The sequence below is a fragment of the Salmo salar genome, chromosome 09, assembly GCF_965601325.2.
Source record: "Salmo salar chromosome 09, fSalSal1, whole genome shotgun sequence".
Taxonomy (NCBI): domain Eukaryota; kingdom Metazoa; phylum Chordata; class Actinopteri; order Salmoniformes; family Salmonidae; genus Salmo; species Salmo salar.
In genome coordinates this window covers 26740419-26762331 of record NC_138299.1, presented here as the reverse complement: position 1 = coordinate 26762331, position 21913 = coordinate 26740419, and the positions used below count along the sequence as shown (strand labels likewise).

Here is a 21913-nt window from a genome sequence, read left to right as displayed (position 1 = left end):
ATACTGTAGGCAATTAAGGTCACTGTTAGGAAAACTTAGGGCACTAAAGAGGCCTTTCTACTGAATCTGAAAAACACCAAAAGAAAGATGCCCAGGGTCCCTGCTCATCTGCGTGAACGTGCCTTAGGTATTCTGCAAGGAGGCATGAGGACTGTAGATGTGGCCAGGGCAATAAATTGCAATGTCTGTACTATGAGACGCTTAAGACAGCGCTACGGGGAGACAGGACGGACAGCTGATCGTCCTTGCAGTGGCAGACCACGTGTAACAACACCTGCACAGGATCGGTACATCCGAACATCACACCTGCGGGACAGGTACAGGATGGCAACAACAACTGCCCGAGTTACACCACGAACGCACAATCCCTCCATCAGTGTTCAGACTGTCCGCAATAGGCTGAGAGAGGCTGGACTGAGGGCTTGTAGGCCTGTTGTAAGGCAGGTCCTCACCAGACATCACCGGCAAAAACGTCACTTATGAGCACAAACCCACCGTCGCTGGACCAGACAGGACTGGCAAAAAGTGCTCTTCACTGACGAGTCGCGGTTTTGTCTCACCAGGGGTGATGGTCGGATTCACGTTTATCGTCAGGAATGAGGCCTGTACTCTTGAGCGGGATTGATTTGGAGGTGGAGGGTCCGTCATGGTCTGGGGCGGTGTGTCACATCGGACTGAGCTTGTTGTCATTGCAGGCAATCTCAACGCTGTGCGTTACAGGGAAGACGACCTCCTCCCTCATGTGGTACCCTTCCTGCAGGTTCATCAGACATGACCCTCCAGCATGACAATGCCACCAGCCATACTGCTCGTTCTGTGCGTGATTTCCTGCAAGACAGGAATGTCAGTGTTATGCCATGGCCAGCAAAGAGCCCGGATCTCAATCCCATTGAAGCACGTCTGGGACCTGTTGGATCGGAGGGTGAGGGCTAGGGCCATTCCCCCCCAGAAATGTCTGGGAACTTGCAGGTGCCTTGGTGGAAGAGTGGGGTAACATCTCACAGCAAGAACTGGCAAATCTGGTGCAGTCCGTGAGGAGGAGATGCACTGCAGTATTTAATGCAGCTGGTGGCCACACCAGATACTGACTGTTACTTTTGACGCCCCCTTTGGCAGTTCTATCTTGGCGTAAATGTTATAGTTGGGGATGGAAATTTCAGGGTTTTTGGTAGTCTTCCTGAGCCAGGATTCAGACACGGCTAAGACATCCGGGGTGGCAGAATGTGCTAAAGCATTGAATAAAGCAAACTTAGGGAGTAGGCTTCTAATGTTAACATGCATGAAACCACATGTCTGTGGAACTTGTTCAGTTTATGTCTCAGTTGTTGAATCTTATGTTCATACAAATATTTACACATGTTAAGTTTGCTGAAAATAAACGCAGTTGACAGTGAGAGGATGTTTTATTCGAGTTTATTATTTAGTGTATGTAAAGATAAGATGAAATCAAGAATAGTCTGATGGGTGACGATATTAGCCAATCACCTGTGAATTATATATTGTCGCTTGTGAATGATCCCCAGAATAAGAAACAAATACTTTTTTTTAAGCAAATTTTTCGAATCAAAGTCTCATACTTCATGTGGCCTTGCCCATAGGCCTATATGTTTTGATAAGGTTTGTATGATAACTGAAGTGGCCAAATAACTTCTTATAATGAAGATCATTAATCTGCTTTACAAGGGGTGTAGAGCCTAACAGGCATACATAAGCGGCGTGTGAGTTTGAAGTTTGGGGAAGATAATTTTCACCATAAAAATGCACCTTTTATAATAAAAGCAATACGTGCATCATTTTTTTGCGGTCACTTTTGATAATGGTGTTTCCTGGTAATGGAACATTTGTGCATATAGCCTACTACCATTTTGTGCATTGCTGTGCTTATAATGTGAAGAAATAAACTATTAGGCTATCAATATTTTAGGCTAAACGTTCTGATCTGTTGCTAGTGGTTGTATTAATTTGGGATCTATCGCATCCCACAACTCTCCCAGACTGTTTGTAATATTTATTTCTCGCATAGAATGGAGTAGGTTGACCTTTGTACTATGGGGGATAGTACAGTGACATGGGCTAATGCTTTTGCTGTTTGTTAGGCCTACTCATCTTGTTGGCTGACGAAAAGTAAATGTGGACAGTTCTTCCAATATCTTCAATATGCACCTCGGAATTGGATAAGGACGCATGCAGTTGCATTCCCGATGTGTCTGTCTTCACGTGTAGCCTGTGAGAAAGACCCGATCACGTTATTGAGCGCACAGCACTCAGGGAGAAGGGCACAACGGCTTGTCAAATTGTAAATGAGTGACCGATGAAGTGTGTACAGCCTGGGCAAAAGACAAGTCATCATTAGTTGCATCATGCAGCCTTACAAACATTGGGCTATATGTTTTGATTTTTAATACATTGTATCACAACTAAATTTACATTAAGAACGCTAACTCAAGCATATAGAAGTACCTGTTTCTTTGTTAACCGCTCAACACAGAATACCTGCATGTGCACACTCCCTCAAATCATTTGGAGAAAATATCCTTTATATTTTATTCAGCTTTGTTCAATTGTATTCTTCAAACCATAAAATAATGCCATGGAATTCTAAGCAAATCATGTCTGCCCATAGCCATTTGGCATAGCCAGATCAGGGTTAACCCTAACATAAGGACAACTCAGAGTATGCTATTCTGTTCTTCTGAAATATAGACTACATTTTCTTCACGTTTCTTTAGACCTGTCTAAAATAAATTATGGATTTATTGTGATGGTGTAGACTAGATTACATGGATTTATTAGACTTTAAAATGTAGATGTTCCAAAGGTCTGCATCAGTGGAAGCCAGGAGATTGTGTTTATGTTAATTAACGGTCAATTACCATGAGACCGTCAGTTATTTGCTTGACAATCACCGGCTGATGAAATTTTCTGACCGCCACAGCCCTACACCTACCCTGTATTCAAGAGTATGCTGTGTCTCAACTGATGGCGGGCATAACACAAACACCTCAGAATATGTCAAATTTAGGCTTGGGCGATACCTCGGTATAAATGGTATATTTGAAATACTGACGGTATGGTTTTCAATACCGTTTATTGAAAATTACCACCTCGTGGGGGTGTGTGCTAAGTCACTGCTTATAACTAACTATAGGTTAGTATAACTATGAGAAATCTGAAACGTTTCAAATAAATCCAAATTAAATCCAGCTCAGGGCTCCAGCTATGCATTTGGTTTGTTCACTTGCTAGCTAAGTGGCTATATGTCAAGATCAAGCTTCTTGGTTACAGCAGAGACATTCTAGCCTGAGTACCAGTTTCTTTAGCTAATATTGCACTCCTTGTCATTGCCAAAGAGACTGGACTTTCTGCCATCTTCAAATATGAACATTCTATCATTAATGAGCTCGAGGAGGACAGAGGAGTTGATTCGATAACCCTCACAGCTATCCTCCAATCACAACAATTATCCAAATATTGGAACTTTATACTTCGTTTTTTCTCCACAGAACACGTTTGTATCCAATTGCTAAGCAACTTTTTTGGGGGGGTTTGTCCAGACGAAACCAGTCTGTCAAAAGTTGCTATCTCGTGTCTAAATTCTTAAACCAAATACATATTGCAAATCCAACCACAAAACCTCTTTGCTTTGATTTTAAGCCTCAAAATACAACAACTTGCCTAGCTAACAGCTAAATCTTTGTTTTTGACTTTGTTATAATTTCTAATTCTATTTTTCAGGCTGCACGTGTTGTCATGGAAAATTTTTATGTAATTTCCAACAACCAATGAGCAACTCTGTCGTAAATCCAGCTGCATATTGAACGTTGTGATTGCCGAAAGGCCAGTGTTTGGCAATGACATGGAGTGGAATGTTAGCTAAAAAGACTGGTACCCAGACTAGAGACATTCAAACCCCTCCTGGATCAAGATCCCTGTTGCCTTAATTATTTTGTGCGTCCAAGAAAACCATACATTTATTTTAGAAATAGCGCCCCTTGTGTACACTTCCGGTAATACCATGTACCCCGGTATAGTACAGAAATGGTATGACAATCGGGATACCGCCCAACTCTTGTCAAACTACAACATAATGTGAAAATGAAAACATTTGGATTTTACCTTTTTTTTTTTTTTACAATTTAAATTAAAGGATAAAACAATTTTATATACATTTTTTTTGTTTGCATTTTCCAATTAAGAACATGAAAAACAAAAGTGAAAAGATATTAGACAGCAATACGACAAAGTGACAGTAACAGACGAGCGTAACAAAAAAATTATAATAATAATTGTATATACAAACATACAATAAATAAGTCATAATAAAAAATAATAATGAGACCTTGCCGTAAGGTACATATTATACATTACGTGTGAAACATTATGTGAGGTTTATATAGAGATTCAATCAATGTGTTGTGAGGGGAGATTCTCCATATAGTCAAAAGGTTGCCAAATTATTCCTCAAGCAGTAAGTGATTTTCTCCAGTGGGATACAACTACTAACTTCTGATAGCCACATTGCAACTGGCAGGGGGAATCCAATTTCCATTTCAAGGCAATACATTTCTTGGCAATCGCTAGTAATATTTCTGCTAGCTTTATAGTATGGCTTCGCCTAAGATTGGAGTTAGTAAAGTTACCCAGTAGACAGACCTCCGGGTCTAAAGGGAATGCAACCCCGTGAATTGAGGATATGGTATTGCATACCCCCTGCCAGAAACCATGCAGCTTTGAACACTGCCAAGTGGAATGGAGGAATGTTCCTTCATCTGAGCCACATCTAAAACATAGGGAGGAGATATCAGGGTTGAACTTGTGCAGTCTAGATGGGGTGATATAGAGCTGATGGAGGAAATTAAACTGGATCAGTCTGTATCTGGAGTTCAATGTGGATGTAACACAATCCCTGCATAGGTCACTCCATAGACCCTCATCAAAATCAATACCCAGATCTTGTTCCCATCTAAGTCGGTTTATCTAGCTCAGGCAGTGTTAGTCCTGACATAAGAGCATCGTAAACATGGGAAATGGTCTTGAATAGTGGTTGGTCTGCGTGGCAGAGTTGTTCAATAGGTGACATCTTAGGTAGGTTCCATTGTCCCTTGAGAGTCACCCTAATAAAGTTTCGTAGTTGTAGGTAGCTAAAGAAGTCCCTGTTAGGCAAGTGGTATTTCTGTTTCAGCTCCCTCCTCATAACAATGTTCCAGAAGAGTGATACCCTTATCAGACCATGGTCTAAAGTTACTATTCTGGAAAAACATAGGAATCAATCTATTGTTCCATAAAGAGGTTTTAGGGGAAAGAAATCCCTCTTGTCTCAACAGCTCATGCAGTTTGCACCATGCCAGGACAAAGGGTTGAGGATAAAACATTTTTAATAATAAAATAGTTTGACAACCCTGCTTTTACATTTTATCACACTCAACTGTTTTTCTTATCCAGTGATGAAGACCTGGGATGTGTCATGGGAGCGTGGTGTATGCGAAATGGGTCAACTTAGCACCTCTATCTCCTAAAATGTTTTTGCATTGAAATCCAAAAAGTCACTTTCTGACCATCTCTACCATAGGAAAATATGTATGAAAGTTTCATTCAAATCAAAAGGGGTCCATTCAAAAAGTGATTTAAATCAAATGGAATGACCCTTTACTAACATGTCATGCAAGTCTTTTAACAATGTTGGCAACTAGTTAGGCTTTTTCAATCTGTTACTCAGGGTCCCTCAGCTATTGCACACGTTTGTTCATTTTTGTAGCAGCACACCTAATTCAACCAAGCAAGGGCATTGATAATTAATTGACTAGTAGAATCTGCGTTAGTGCTAGAAGAGATGTGTTATGTCTGGCATTTTCCCAGAGTAATTGATTTTGAAACACTGAGTTATTTGGTGTGATAAATAGTAAACTCATCTTATGATACCATTTGGTCTGTTTCAGTGCTGGTTGTCATACTGAGCCGCAGGTGTAGTCATGGATGCCAAAGCCAACGACAGCACCTTCCCTAGTTTTGGAGACTTAGATGATTTCCTCACCAAGCATGACTCCAATTTTGTGTGGCTACTTGTGGGTAAGTGTTGAGGAAATTTCCTAGACTAAGAGAGGGGGTGGAAAAACACCTGAGTTAGAGAGAGGGCTGGCTGCAGTGAATCGCACCCATTTCTCAAGTTATAGTTGATGAATGGGGAGCACTTAACTCCAAGTATACAGGCGTGAAGCCTCATTTAACACTATCAAAACGATATGAGACATAGTTTAAACCCTCTATGAGTCATTGGTAACCAGGGGTGTAATTCCATTCTTAATGGTAACCCATCTTTCACTTGAGTCATGGCAGGACGTGGACCAGCTATTATGTCATTGTTGTGACAACCTTAATGAAGTCGTTACGACAGTTCGGGAGGAAATGTTTGGTACTAAGGATGGTGGGACATCAGTGACGCTAGCTAACTGTGCTCCGTTTTCTCTTCCAGCCACCATTCTGTCCTGTGGATGGATCATCTACCTGACCTACTACAACTCCCGTAACGTCGGCCTCATCTTAACCCTCCTCGTCAACAAACTCTACAAGAATGGCTACATTCACATTGGTAAGTGTAAATAATGAAATTCAACAAGCTTGCAGATGCGTGAATTATGAACCTTGCCAGAGACTTGCAGACTCAGACTTGGCTACCAGGTGCCCTATTTATGGAATTCAGTGTGAAGAATGTAATATTTGCATGTCTGAAATTCAGTGTGAATCTGTGACCTACTTGGATTAGTTTTAGCATCACTGTTTGTCCTCTCTCTCTCTCCACAGGCTCCTTCTCTTTCTCGGTGCTGTCGGGGAAGGTCATGTTCAGAGATGTGTACTTCATCAACGAAGACATGTCCATCAGGTGCTTACTTTTACAGTGTTATGTATTCTACTCTCTGTACAATACATGCTTATATTCTAATACTATTTTATTCTACCTTCAATGTATTTTGTGTTACAGAATACAAGATGGTTTCCTTATATTCCGCTGGTGGAAAATGTATAACCCTAAGCAGAAACAGCACGGTCAGTGGATTGTACAAGAGACATTGTTTTGATATGGGAAACAAGTCCATAGGTGTAGGAGTGGTGGGAGGCCGCAGTAACTCAAATGACTTGTACTCTTCTTGACCATCATGTCAAAGTTACAGATGATCTTGTTCTTCTCTTCTCCAGACCCCAAGGCTGAGACCAGGCTCTACGTGACCGTAAATGGATTTGAGTTCCACGTTTACAACCGCACAGATCTCTATGCACGGCTACAGGAGACCTTCGGGTTGGACCCCACCCTCATACCTCCCAAAAAAGACGAGGAGAGAGGAAGAGAAGAACGAGAAAAGAGCCTGGACAGTGTTAACATCAAAGCAGAGACTCCAGACCCGTCGTCATCTTGGAGATCCCTCATCCCCGTCATCAAAGTCAACATCAGCACAGTGAGTTTCCCGTTAGCTTAGCTACATCTGAGACGTCACACCCAGACACGCTAGTCAATAGTTAGGTTGTCTGAAAGTGCACTTATGTTTAATTCTCATCACTGTATCGTGTGCATTTCTCTAGGGTCGCTTAGCATTTGGGAACCACCACCTCCCACAGACGATATGTGTGAATTTTGAGGATGCCTTCCTGACCTACGCCACCAAACCCCCCTCCAGCCACCTGGACCAATACATGCACATCGTCAAGGGCTCTCTGGAGAATGTCCGCGTCATGCTCGTACCCAGCCCGCGCTACCTGGGCATGCAGAACGACGAGTAAGTTGACCTTTGACCCTAAACCCTAACCCCCATTACATGGGCCCGCTGAACGATAAGTGAGCTGACCATCGACCCTAAACCCTAGCCTCTTAATCCTAAAGAATACAACCTCTGTTGTCCTCCATAGGCCGCCCAGACTGATGGGAGAAGGATTTGTGGTCATGCAGTCTAATGACGTGGACATCTACTATTACCGGGATGAACCAGGTACGACCATATTGTGTAGAATTCTGGCCTGTTTGCCAGGATCGAAGAGTCCTGAATATTTTTTTTTTTTATACCTGTAAAGTCATTAGTAATTAATGTTCTTGTGTGTGTATTGTCAGGCCTGGTCCCAGAGGAGCAGGAGAGTGGGGATCCAGAGCTGTGTGGAGAGGGCACCAAACTGCAAGATCTGCCTCCCTGCTGGGGTCTGGACATAGTCTGTGGAAAAGGAACTGACTTCAACTATGGACCCTGGGCAGACAGGCAGAGGTACACACACACACACACACACACACTATACTACTACATAAAACATAATTGGCTGTTCAGACTCAGCAGCATTCTCTCCTGTGTGCAGAGACCATAGGAATATAATTACTAATATTTATTTTTCTGTATGCAGGGACTGCCTGTGGAAATTCTTCCTCCCGGCAGACTACCAGTCCTTGGGTGTTACGGAGGTGGCTCAGCCCGGCAAACCCAGACAGATCCTAGCCTTTGAGTTGCGCATGAACATCATCGCAGACGCCACAATAGACCTGCTCTTCACCAAAAACAGGGTACTAGGAAACCAGGCTTCACACTCTCTCTCCTCTCTCATTTTGTTAAAAGCTCCATGTATTAGATAAGGCAGATCTAAATAGCTCTAAACTATTATAATCCATTCCACAATGGGATCATGTGTTTCTCACAATATGCGCTCTGTTGATTTTTCTGCTCTTAGGAAACCAATGCCGTCCATGTGAATGTCGGAGCAGGCTCTTATCTGGAAGTGAATATCCCCATGACTGTGGGGGAGTCTGGTGAGTGGGACACTGAGAGAAACAACTGAGGTTAGAAGAAAGTGTGTGTCTTTAGCAGGGGTGTGCCGACCTGACCATATTCGTAATCGTATCCATAATTAACAGTTGATAGTCGGATCGGATGATATTCGTGATCTGAAAACACGGAAGTGTTTAAATATGCCTAAAGGGATGTTGTCAAAATACCAATCTCCCTGCAAAATAAACTGCAGATTAGGAGCAGTGTGTGTGTCTGACCTCAACTTGCAGGAGGCAGTTTGCTGTCACTCAGTCATCTTTTCTCCCTACCCTCGGCCTGCTTGTTAGATACTATGCACATTGATAGCTTGAGCAAATGTCCTACCCATTTGATTTATCGTAGCAGGAGGCTAACAGAAGGCAGCATCAATAAATTATGAAACCGAAACATGCAAGGGAAAGTGGTCGGGTGAAATACAGCTTCGCTCTATTCAATCAGAGCAGCAGGATCAACGTAGAGCCCGCCCTTCTCTTTACAGACAGGAAAACTAGCCAGTTGAGTTATTTAGACCACGTAGCCTTGTATTTGATTGAAAGTTGCGCACTGGCACCCGAAAATGACTTACTTTCCGATCACAGGTAATAACAAAAAATACTTGGATCATAATCGTATCAGGACAATTGCCCATATCCGTTACAATTCTTGTTTTATCCAACTATTCGGCACACCACTAGTCTTTAGGTCTATGGTTACAGGGTAAGACAGAGGAGGGATGCCGTGAAAGAATGCATTAATCCTGACTCATTAATCAATATTACCATCAATAAAGTTGAAACTTGGACTGTCTGTGAGCATTCGTTCTCTCCTCTCTCTCCCCAGGCTACTCTCCCACAATCAAAGGTCAGCTGCTCCATGTTGACACCACCACCAGCATGCAGTACAGGACCCTGCTGGAGGCTGAGATGCTGGCTGTAAGTACCGTACAATAGGAAGCTGTAGGGGTCCTATTCTACCGCAAGCCATAGCCTGAATTTCCAATACAAGTTTTGTACTGCAAGAGTGATTTTTGGGATTCAAATTCATACCATGGATCATTTCACTATTTGATTTAGAATTTTAGGACCCCTTTAGGTATAAAAAAAATATACAAAAATGTGGCCTTTACTACTATAGCCCATAGAAACACATTTAATAACACGTTCATAAATGGCAAATACAGTCAAAAAATAAATCACACAGCCCATCCAAAAAAAACAATTACCTTTACATGTCCCCTCAGTTCCATGTGATTGCCAGCTATCCCTGTGTATGGAACATGCCCCAGTTCTGGAACTGTGAGATAGAGGTGTACAAGGCCACCTATCACTTCATTTACGCCCAGAAGAACTTCTTCACAGGTAAGACCCCCCTTTCCTCTCAATCAGTCTACAGACAAATGTATTATACACATACAGTCGTGGCCAAAAGTTTTGAATGACACAAATATTAATTTTCAAAGTCTGCTGCCTCAGTTTGTATGATGGCAATTTGCATATACTCTAGAATGTTATGAAGAGTGATTAGATGAATTGCAATTCATTGCAAAGTCCCTATTTGCCATGCAAATGAACTGAATCCCCCCAAAAAACATTTCCACTGCATTTCAGCCCTGCAACAAAAGGACCAGCTGACATCATGTCAGTGATTCTCTCAGTAACACAGGTGTGAGTGTTGACGAGGACAAGGCTGGAGATCACTCTGTCATGCTGATTGAGTTCGAATAACAGACTGGAAGCTTCAAAAGGAGGGTGCTTGGAATCATTGTTCTTCCACTATCAACAATGGTTGCCTGCAAGGAAACAAGTGCCGTCATCATTGCTTTGCACAAAAAGGGCTTCACAGGCAAGGATATTGCTGCCAGTAAGATTGCACCTAAATCCACCATTTATCGGATCATCAAGAACTTCAAGGAGAGCAGTTCAATTGTTGTGAAGAAGGCTACAGGGCGCCCAAGAAAGTCCAGCAAGCGCCAGGACCGTCTCCTAAAGTTGATTCAGCTGCGGGATCGGGGCACCACCAGTACAGAGCTTGCTCAGGAATGGCAGCAGGCAGGTGTGAGTGCATCTGCACGCAAAGTGAGGCGAAGACTTTGAGGATGGCCTGGTGTCAAGAAGGGCAGCAAAGAAGCCACTTCTCTCCAGGAAAAACATCAGGGACAGACTGATATTCTGCAAAAGGTACAGGGATTGGACTGCTGAGGTCTGGGGTAAAGTCATTTTCTCTGATGAATCCCCTTTCCGATTGTTTGGGGCATCCGGAAAAATGCTTGTCCGGAGAAGACAAGGTGAGCGCTACCATCAGTCCTGTGTCATGCCAACAGTAAAGCACCCTGAGACCATTCATGTGTGGGGTTGCTTCTCAGCCAAGGGAGTGGGCTCACTCACAATTTTGCCTAAGAACACCGTCATGAATAAAGAATGGTACCAACACATCCTCCGAGAGTAACTTCTCCAAACCATCCAGGAACAGTTTGGTGACGAACAATGCCTTTTCCAGCATGATGGAGCACCTTGCCATAAGGTAAAAGTTATAACTAAGTGGCTCGAGGAACAAAACATCAATATTTTGGGTCCATGGCCAGGAAACTCTCCAGATCTTAATCCCATTGAGAACTTGTGGCCAATCCTCAAGAGGCGGGTGGACAAACAAAAACCCACAAATTCTGACATACTCCAAGCATTGATTATGCAAGAATGGGCTGCCATCAGTCAGGATGTGGCCCAGAAGTTAATTGACAGCATGCCAGGGTGGATTGCCGAGGTCTTGAAAAAGAAGGGTCAACACTGCAAATATTGACTCTTATCAACTTCATGTTATTGTCAATAAAAGCCTTTGACACTCATGAAATGCTTGTAATTATACTTCAGTATTCCATATTAACATCTGACAATATCTAAAGACACTAAAGCAGCAAACTTTGAAAATTAATATTTGTGTCATTCTCAAAACTTTTGGCCACGACTGTACAGTACCAGCCAAAAGTTTGGACACCTACTAATTCCAGGTTTTTTCATTATTTTTACTATTTTCTACATTGTAGAATAATAGTGAAGACATCAAAACTATGAAATGACACGTATGGAATCATATAGTATGTGTTAAAAATAAAAAACGAAATCACATTTACATAAGTATTCAGACCCTTTACTCAGTACTTTGTTGAAGCACCTTGGCAGTGATAACAGCCTCGAGTGTTCTTGGGTATGACGCTAAAAGCTTGGCATACCTGTAGTTGGGGAGTTTCTCCCATTGTTCTCTGCAGATCCTGTCAAGCTCTCAGGTTGGATGGGGATCGTCGCTGCACAGCTATTTTCAGGTCTCTCCAGAGATGTTCGATTGGGTTCAAGTCCAGGCTCTGGCTGGGCCACTCAAGAACATTCTGAGACTTGTTCTAAAGCCAGTCCTGCGTTGTCGTGGCTGTGTGCTTAGGGTTGTTGTCCTGTTGGAAGATGAACCTTTGTCTGAGGTCCTGAGCGCTCTGGAGCAGGTTTTTATCAAGGGTCTCTCTGTACTTTGCTCCGTTCATCTTTCCCTTGATTCTGACTAGTCTCCCAGTCCTTGCCGCTGAGAAACATCCCCACAGCATGATGCTGCCACCACCATGCTTCACCGTAGGGTGGTGCCAGATTTCCTCCAGAAGTGACGCCTGGCATTCAGGCCAAAGAGTTCAATCTTGGTTTCATCAGACCAGAGAATCTTGTTTCTAATGGTCAGAGTACTTCAGATGGCTTTTAGCACCTGAAGGATATGTGCATTTTACTGAGGAGTGGTTTCCGTCTGGCCACTCTACCATAAAGGCCTGATTGGTGGAGGGCTGCAAAGATGGTTGTCCTTCTGGAACGTTCTCCCATCTCCACAGAGGAACTCTAGAGCTCTGTCACAGTGTCCATCGGGCTCTTGGTCAACTACCTGACCAAGGCCCTTCTCCCCCGATTGCTCAGTTTGGCCGGGCGGTCAGATCTAGGAAGAGTCTTGATGGTTCCAAACTTCTTCCATTTAAGAATGATGGAGGCCACTGTGTTTTTTGGGACCTTCAATGCTGCAGAAATGTTTTGTTACTCTTCCCCAGATCTGTGCGTCGACACAATCTTGTCTCGGAGCTCTACGGACAATTCCTTCGACCTCATGGCTTGGTTTTTGCTCTGACATGCACTGCCAACTGTGGGACCTTATATAGACAGGTGTGTGCCTTCCCGAATCATCATGTCCAATCAATTGCATTTATCACAGGTGGACTCCAATCAAGTTGTAGCAACAGCTCAAGGATGATCAATGAAAACAGGATGCACCTGAGCTCAATTTAGAATCTCATAGCAAAGGGTCTAAATACTTATGTAAATAAGGTATTTATTTTTTCCCCTACATTTTCTAGAATTTCTAAACCTGTTTTCGCGTTGTCATTATGGGGTATTGTGTGTAGATTGAGGATTTTTGATTTATTTCATCCATTTTAGAATAAGGCTAACGTAACAAAATGTGGAAAAAGGCATCTGAATACTTTCTGAATGCACTGGACAGATCTGCCCTTATAGGAATAATCCACTCAAAACCACACATTCCTATGATTTACGTTGTTAAATAACACAACTGAGAACAATATATGTTGTGAAAATGTTTTGCATTTCATGGTTATAGTAAGTTAGGGAGCAAAGTACAAATTGTGTAAATCTGCAGAGCTCGAGTTGACGACAAAAACCACATTGCAAATTCTCTCTAGAAAGGGAGGCTGGCTGGCTAGCTAGGTAGGTAGCTAGCTAGAAAACATAGCTACACACAATAATACCAGTCAATATCAGCATGTGAAGTAGTTGTAAAATCCCTGAAGCTAACTGCACTATCAATTTAGGAGTTACAATCGCACCATGTTCAACCTGGTAGAGTTTGCGTTTCTAGCTCAAAACTGTGTGTCAGGTTGCTCTGGCAACGTGCAAGGGCCCTGCGTACGGGGAGACGGAGGAGAAAAACCACTTTGCGCCATGGAAGGAAGAAAGGATATTAATCTGGCAGCGCACTTAGAGTACATTTGAACAAAATATATACTTTCTTATGACGATACAGACAGATGGATGTGTTCTAGACCAGTGTAGTTCCAGTCGGTATTGGATAGAAGTTGCGGCCCTGCACACCTGTGGGGAAAACAACCTGTGGTTACCTAGGTTACCCATTTTGCTCAAAGCAACAACAAAAAGTTCTCACTACTTAGAAAAGTGTAATATTGTGGGGCTTCCCTCATGCCAAGACCAACAACATGAACAAACAGACTATACAGCTACAAGTAATGAGTGGAGTTACAAATGGACTATAAAAATTAAGTTAAATGTCATACCTGTGATTAAATATTTTACACACACATAGCTATGTGTAGGATTCTTGGACACTGGGTCCCCACATTTCCCACTCTCCCACATATGCCGAGTAGCCTGAAGCCACATGGCTCTTCTTGCAGGCTCTATTTCCCTACGTGGGAGCTTTGCAAACTGTAGGTTGGGATTTTTTACCTTGTTACATGTATATTGAACAACACAGCAGCTTATCAGGGCTCCCGAGTGGCGCAGCGGTCTAAGGCACTGCATCTCAGTGCAAGAGGCGTCACTACAGTCCCTGGTTCGAATCCTGACACTATCACATCCAGCCGTGATTGGGTGTCCCATAGGGCGGTGCGCAATTGGCCCAGCGTCGTCCGGGTTTGGCTGGGGTAGGCCGTCATTGTAAATAACAATTTGTTCTGAACTGACTTGCCTAGTTAAATAAATGTAAAAAAATAAGCAAGTTTTGTTATTTCTGTATAACAAAAAATCTACGGCGAAGTTGGCTCTTTTTTATAATGGGGGTCAATGGGATAGAATGTTTGTCTTTCCCAATTTGTGAGTGTGGTTGAGGAATTCCTTATTGTTTAAATATATAGAATCAGTATGCCCATACCATAATTTCTAGGGTGGATTATCCCTTTGACGTCATGCATTTGGTTTGTTTCTGTCCATGTCCAGACCTGATTGGGGACTGGGCCAGCGACAGCGCCCCAGATATCTACTCATTTGTCCCTTACGCCTGGAAGTTCAAGGTCCTCTTCCATCAGTTTGAGATGATCTGGGCTGCCAATCAGCACAACTGGATCGACTGCTCCACCAAGCAACAGGAGAATGGTGAGAGAGCTGTTGGAATTCAATGATGAACAAACACAATAATTCGCAAGAAGTAAACAAAATAGTTTATTTAGTGAACGTTTACATTTTGGCTGCACTTTTGATATTATCCCTTTGTCTTTCAGTGTACCTGGCTGCTTGTGGGGAGACTCTGATCATTGATTTCACATTGCCTTTTAATGAGTATGTCCCTACCACTTGCAATACAAAGTTCTGTCTGAGGGTGAGTAGTTAATAGCAGATGGGATTTTTCATGATTTTCTGATCATGTGAAGTATGGAATACCCTTACAGCAGGGGTTCTCAAACTTTTTGGCTCATCAAATTTTATTGGTCATATACACATGGTTAGCAGATACATTTACATTTTAGTAATTTAGCAGACGCTCTTATCCAGAGCGACTTACAGTAGTGAATGCATACATTTGATAAAAAAAATGTAATATAAAAAAATGAAAAATTGTACTGGCCCCCCGTGGGAATCGAACCCACATCCCTGGCGTTGCACACACCATGCTGGCGTTGCAAACACCATGATCTACCAACTGAGCCACAGGGAAGCCAGATGTTAATGCGAGTGTAGCGAAATGCTTGTAATACATAAAAAAACGAAATACTGCATAGTTTCCTAATAACGCGAAGCGAGGCGACCATCTCTGTCGGTACCATATCAGTCACTCCTGGGACCCCTTTTGTGATACATTTGCTATCATGGACCCCCTCATAATCAGAACACAAATCGAGTGAGATAAAAATAGCATACAAGGAGACTTCGGCAGTGCATGTCCGGACAAACCAAGTCTCGTGGTCCTAGAACAAGACCTGCCTCTTGGCATCGGACAGAGAATTTTTGAGTTTTCAATCAAATGTCCTGCAATCTACAGATTTATGTAGCTGCGCGATGTTTTGTTGCAGCTTTAAAGCTAATATTCTGCAATTCTGCACATTTGTCCATACGGCAAAGAACTTAGCAGTTTTAAAGCTTAAAATTACACTGCATAAATTACAGCGGTTTTAAAGCGGTTTTAAAGCTTAAAATTACACTGCTTAAATTACAGCGGTATACAAGAAGTATTTGAGTTGAAAAATGTATAATTGGTGGAGTATAGGACTACTGTGGATACCAATATCTCTGTGAGCCTCCCAGACCCATGTTGAACAGGGTTAAGAACAGATATTGCGGACCCCCTGCAGTACCTCTGCGGACCCAACTTTGAGAACCCCTGCCTTAAGGCGTCCGCATGCTCCCAGCCGAAACAGTTCGGAAGAGTTTGTGCATATATTATGGCGACATTTTGTAATGTTTTGGACTTCGGTAAGGGTTTTCTTTTTCAGCCAAAGTTCGGGAGCTGAAGTCTACGCCCATTCGTCTGTGATTGGTGTACTGTAGGATTCTTCAATAAAGTATTTTGTCATTCAATGAGAGATGACTCGTTTTCCTGCAAATTTTTTTTTAATGAGAAATACTGCAATAAACTTCTTAGATGTAAAATTCGTCAAAAACATCAAAATTAATGATTATTATTATTATAAAAAACATTGTTACCCCTTTTTTGCCCCAATTTCGTGGTATCCAATTGTCTCAACGCTGCAACTCCCGTACGGACTCGGGAGAGGTGACGGTCGAGAGCTATGCGTCCAACGAAACACAACCCAACCAAGCTGCACTGCTTCTTGACACTATGCCTACTTAACCCGGGAGCCAACTGCACCAATGTATCAGAGGAAACCCCGTACACCTGGCGACTGTGTCAACGTGCACTGCGCCCGGCCCGCCACATGAGTTGCTAGTGTGCGATGGGACAAGGACATCCCTGCCGGCCAAACCCTTCCCTAACCCGGACGACGCTGGGCCAATTGTGCGCCGCCACATGGGTCTCCCGGTCGACTGCGACAGAGCCTGGACTCAAACCCAGAATCTCTAGTGGCACAGCTAGCACTGCGATGCAGTGCCTTAGACCACTGCACCACTCGGGAGGCCAAATTACCGATTTCTTGAGTTATCTTCGATTAATTCGGACTATTTTGAGTAAGTCTATAATGGCTACGGCATCTCCTGACTAACTTGCCCTCCAAATATACCTCTGCTGTTTTCAATCAGGATCTAAGCGATCACTGCCTCATTGCCTGCATCCGTTATGGGTCCGCGGTCAAACGACCACCCCTCATCACTGTCAAACGCTCCCTAAAACACTTCTGCGAGCAGGTCTTTCTAATCGACCTGGCCCAGATATCCTGGAAGGATATTGACCTCATCCCGTCAGTAGAGGATGCCTGGCTGTTCTTTAAAAGTAATTTCCTCACCAGCTTGAATAAGCATGCCCCTTTCAAAAAATTTAGAACTAAGAACGGATATATAGCCCTTGGTTCTCTCCAGACCTGACTGCCCTCGACTAGCACAAAAACATCCTGTGGCATACTGCACTAGCATCGAATAGTCCCCGCGATATGCAACTTTTCAGGGAAGTTAGGAACAAATACACACAGTCAAGACTAGCTTTTTCAAACAGAAATGTGCATCCTGTAGCTTTAACTCCATAAAGTTCTGGGACACTGTAAAGTCCATGGAGAGTAAGAGCACCTCCTCCCAGCTGCCCACTGCACTGAGGCTAGGAAACACTCTAGACCCAAACTGCTACAGACCTATATCCATCCCGCCCTGCCTTTCTAAAGTCTTCGAAAGCCAAGTTAACAAACAGATCAATGACCATTTCGAATCCCACTGTACCTTCTCCGCTGTGCAATCTGGTTTCCAAGCTGGTCACGGGTGAACCTCAGCCACGCTCAAGGTCCTAAACGATATCATAACCTCCATCGATAAAATACAATACTGTGCAGCCGTCTTCATCGACCTGGCCAAGGCTTTCGACTCTGTCAATCACCGTATTCTTATCGGCAGACTCAAAAGCCTTAGTTTCTCAAATGACTGCCTCTCCTGGTTCACCAACTACTTCTCAGATGGAGTTCAGTGTGTCAAATCGGAGGGCCTGTTGTCCGGACCTCTGGCAGTCTCTATGGGGGTACCACAGGGTTCAATTCTCGGGCCGACTCTCTTTTCTGTATATATCAACAATGTCGCTCTTGCTGCGGGTGATTCCTTGATCCACCTCTACGCAGACAACACCATTCTATATACATCTGGCCCTTCTTTGGACACTGTGTTAACAAACCTCCAAACGAGATTCAACGCCATACAACACTCCTTCCGTGGCCTCCAACTACTTTTAAACGCTAGTAAAATGAAATGCATGCTCTTCAACCGATCGCTGCCCGCACCCGCCCGCCCAACTAGTATCACTACTCTGGACAGTTCTGACTTAGATTATGTGGACCACTATAAATAAATACCTAGCTGTCTGGCTAGACTGTAAACTCTCCTTTCAGACTCATATTAAGCATCTCCAATCCAAAATTAAATCTAGAATTGGCTTCCTATTTCGCAACAAAGCCTCCTTCACTCATGCTGCCAAACTTACCCTCGTAAAACTGACTGTCCTACCAATCCTCGACTTCGGCAATGTCATTTACAAAATAGCCTCCAACACTCTACTCATCAAATTTGATGCAGTCTATCACAGTGCCATTCGTTTTGTCACCAAAGCCCCATATACCACCCACCACTGCGACCTGTATGCTCTCGTTGGCTGGCCCTCGCTACATATTTGCCAGGCCCACTGGTTCCAGGTCATCTATAAGTCTTTGCTAGGTAAAGCCCCACCTTATCTCAGCTCACTGGTCACCATAACACCCACTCGTAGCATGCGCTCCAGCAGGTATATCTCACTGGTCATCCCCAATGCCAATTCCTCCTTTGGCTGCCTTTCCTTCCAGTTCTCTGCTGCCAATGACTGGAATGAATTGCAAAAATCGCTCAAGTTGGAGACTTATCTCCCTCACTAACTTTAAGCTTCAGCTAACTGAGCAGCTTACCGATCGCTGCAGCTGTACACAGCCCATCTGTAAATAGCCCATCCAACTACCTACCTCATCCCCATATTGTTTTTATTTACTTTTTTTGCTCTTTTGCACACTAGTATATCTACTTGCACATCATCATCTGCACATATATTATTCGTGTTCATTTGATAAATTGTAATTACTTTGCTACTATGGCCTATGTATTGCCTTACCTCCTTACGCCATTTCCACACACTGTATATAGATTTATCTATTTTGTTATTGACTGTACTTTTGATTATCCCACGTGTAACTCTGTTGTCGTTTTTTTTGTTGCACTGCTTTGCTTTATCTTGGCCGTGTCGCAGTTGTAAATGAGAACTAATAAATGTTTTATTCATTAAAATCTCAAAATGGGCAAACCAGTACTCTTACTGTTTTTTTTTTGTTGCGTTTTTAAGGGAGTCCGTGAGCACACTCAGTCGGTTCGCCTAGCCGCCAGCCTAACTGAAGCAAGCTGACGCATTTACTGTACTTAACCCATGTGGGCACTCATAAGTCTGCGTCTCTGTGTAAACCCCAGGCTGAAGACACAGACCTGAGGCTGTCCCTGCCAGACTGCCACCCCAGCAGGTACCCGCTGCTCACCCTGGCCAAGGACTACCAGAACAGCAAGTTGCCCCCTGACATGTGCATGCCTGTGGAGAGCCAGGGTCAGAGCCATAGCGGCCCGTCCAAACTCAACAAGTCCCGCTGGAGGAACATCACCCATGCAGAGTGAGTTAGACCCACGAGCTCTTTTATTTTACAGTATTCCACCAGTATTTACCCATCATTTACTAACAAATTGTGTGGTTGTGCCTTGTGGTGCTTGTTTAATTGAGAAATAAGTAAATCATTTGTTTCTTGTTCTCCAGGGCTGGCTGGGTGGACTGTTGGACTGTCCCAAACTTCCTGCTCATCATTGATTACACCTGGCACCCTATCTATCCTCAGAAAGCAGACGAACAGCTCAAGCAGTCCTGTAAACAGATGCCTCCTATGTTTTAAGTTCCTGTCTGTGTTAATACGTGTATACTGTTCATATGTCTGTTTATATCTGTGGTCACCAAACCTTTCTGAACCAAGATTATTTTCTGAGTCTACCGCTGAGCCGAGATCTACTGCTCAGAATGTTTTAAAAACATAACTTAAAACACGTATGCCTATGCAACATGAACCTATTAAAACCAGTTCTGTAGCAATGAGGTTTGTGCAGTAGGCTATAGGCCCAGTTCATTATCACTGCATATTGGCTATGCTTGAATTGCCCTGCCAATGTTAATCTTCTTAGGCCATTTTAAAATGATATTTCAAAACTTGAAGTATATGATCACACTGGTAATATATCATCATTTGTTGTATTACTTGTGAGGCACAGCTGAGTGAGCATGAATTTAAACAATTTGCTTTCTTTATTTTACTGGATTGATGGTGCCTGCATCTGATGGTCAGTCTCAGTGGAGGGAGAGCATCAAGAGGGTCTGCCTCTCATGATCTGATCGTCCCTCAGCTCTCCCCCTTCACTAAGACTGACCAAAAGGGGACACCGTCTTCCAGCTGATGGCAAGGCTTTATCGTCAGGTTTTTTTAAAGAAATGTTTTGTGATCGACTAGGAATGCCTTGGAGATAGACCAGTCAATCGCGATCCACTGTTTGGTGACCACTGGTTTATATGGTCTTAATCTGTGCTTATGTATGCGAGTGTTTCTCCTTCCCTGCAGTGTCGGAGATGGAGGATGCCATGCTGTCGTCCTTGCGCCCCCCTGAGCACTCGTCTGTACCCCAACCTCCTCCGCCTCGCCGCTCTGCCCCTAACAGCAGAGTGATCACAGACCCCTCAGAGCTGACCCCTGACAGGCTCCACGTGGAGATGGAGATGTCCCCCGACTCCCAGATCATCCTCTACGGGCCTCTGCTCAAGGCCCTCGTCTCCATCAAGGTACAGTCAGGGACACAACACACAGACTCCAGTGACTCATCCTAAAACCTTCCCAGGGATGGTAAATGGGGAAATTTGAGTAAATCTGAGGGATGAGTCATAAGATTGATCCATCCACCCTTCCCTCCTCCTTTCTGCAGGAGAACTACTTTGGCGAGGACGACATGTACACAGACTTTGAGGAGGCGGTGTCCAGCCCTGTGCTGTCCTACCTGTCCACCTCCTCCATCCTGGGCTGGTCTCCACTGGGCCTGGACAATGACGGGAGGGTTGTTGCCACCCTTCACCCCCTGGCCCTGCGTCCCTGGGACATCACCGTCCTCATCAACCTCTACAAGGTGCATGGACGCCTGCCCATGGTAAGTCCACCCCCACCCACCCATCCAATAACCAGCCATTTTTATCAACAAATAACACATTATGGGTCTACCAGCACCACTTTGTGTCAGTTCTAGGGCTGGAGATACCCCTAAACCCACCCATTCTTCTAACTCTTTCCACGTGTCTGGACAGCACTGCGGCAGCGACAGTCCTGAGGGCCCCTCTGGGTTCTTAGAGAGGCTCTGTTTTGAAATGAAGAAGGGCTATAAGGAGACCATGCTCCAGCTTGTGCTCTCCCCGGCTCATATCTTCATCAGTGACAACTACCAGGTGAGTCGACCACAATCGATGGGACCATATTTAGGGATGCATTCATACAGGAACCCTCCACCTTCTCTCCAAAGGGTGCACTTGTTCATTTTCACAAGGATTTAAAAGCATTGGATTGGTGTAGATATGACGCAGTACATGGTTTATGATTGTATGCTTAAGCAGTAGCCCTGGGTTTGTTATTACAGGAGCCTCAGAGCTAAGAGCTTAGAGCTTTACCTGAAATGCCCTGGTAATCTCTTCCCTCATGCAATGACCTTCAGAACTGACTTCTGCTGAGGATAATAGACAGCTGAGTTTTGTTGTTGCTCAGTGTTTTGAGAGCACAGTGAATGTCGATCAACTGGCAAAAAATTTGAATGGCACAGAAGCACGTTGCACAATACTACCATCTGACAGTCAAACTGCAGAAAATAGCCATTCTAAGAGGTATTTTTGTGGTGTCTGCATGTGATGGGTGTATGATA

The 21913-nt window shown here is 43.7% G+C and overlaps 1 protein-coding gene across 20 annotated transcripts in view; it reads left to right on the top strand.

Annotated features, from left to right (window-relative positions):
• The window catches only part of LOC106610942 (bridge-like lipid transfer protein family member 1), an 88116-nt gene that overhangs the window by 4235 nt on the left and 61968 nt on the right, over positions 1 to 21913 (top strand). For all 20 annotated transcript variants that reach the window (XM_014210638.3, XM_082955697.1, XM_082955696.1 and 17 more), the window contains exons 2-20: positions 5937 to 6066; positions 6470 to 6586; positions 6799 to 6877; positions 6977 to 7041; positions 7192 to 7448; positions 7573 to 7766; positions 7897 to 7976; positions 8096 to 8243; positions 8377 to 8533; positions 8698 to 8776; positions 9615 to 9706; positions 10015 to 10132; positions 14762 to 14917; positions 15043 to 15140; positions 19397 to 19590; positions 19731 to 19837; positions 20578 to 20795; positions 20936 to 21154; positions 21309 to 21446. In XM_014210638.3, coding sequence (XP_014066113.3) covers positions 5970 to 6066; positions 6470 to 6586; positions 6799 to 6877; positions 6977 to 7041; positions 7192 to 7448; positions 7573 to 7766; positions 7897 to 7976; positions 8096 to 8243; positions 8377 to 8533; positions 8698 to 8776; positions 9615 to 9706; positions 10015 to 10132; positions 14762 to 14917; positions 15043 to 15140; positions 19397 to 19590; positions 19731 to 19837; positions 20578 to 20795; positions 20936 to 21154; positions 21309 to 21446 — 2613 coding nt within the window. In that variant the 5' untranslated portion in view covers positions 5937 to 5969. The remainder of the gene's footprint in view (positions 1 to 5936; positions 6067 to 6469; positions 6587 to 6798; positions 6878 to 6976; positions 7042 to 7191; positions 7449 to 7572; positions 7767 to 7896; positions 7977 to 8095; positions 8244 to 8376; positions 8534 to 8697; positions 8777 to 9614; positions 9707 to 10014; positions 10133 to 14761; positions 14918 to 15042; positions 15141 to 19396; positions 19591 to 19730; positions 19838 to 20577; positions 20796 to 20935; positions 21155 to 21308; positions 21447 to 21913) is intronic.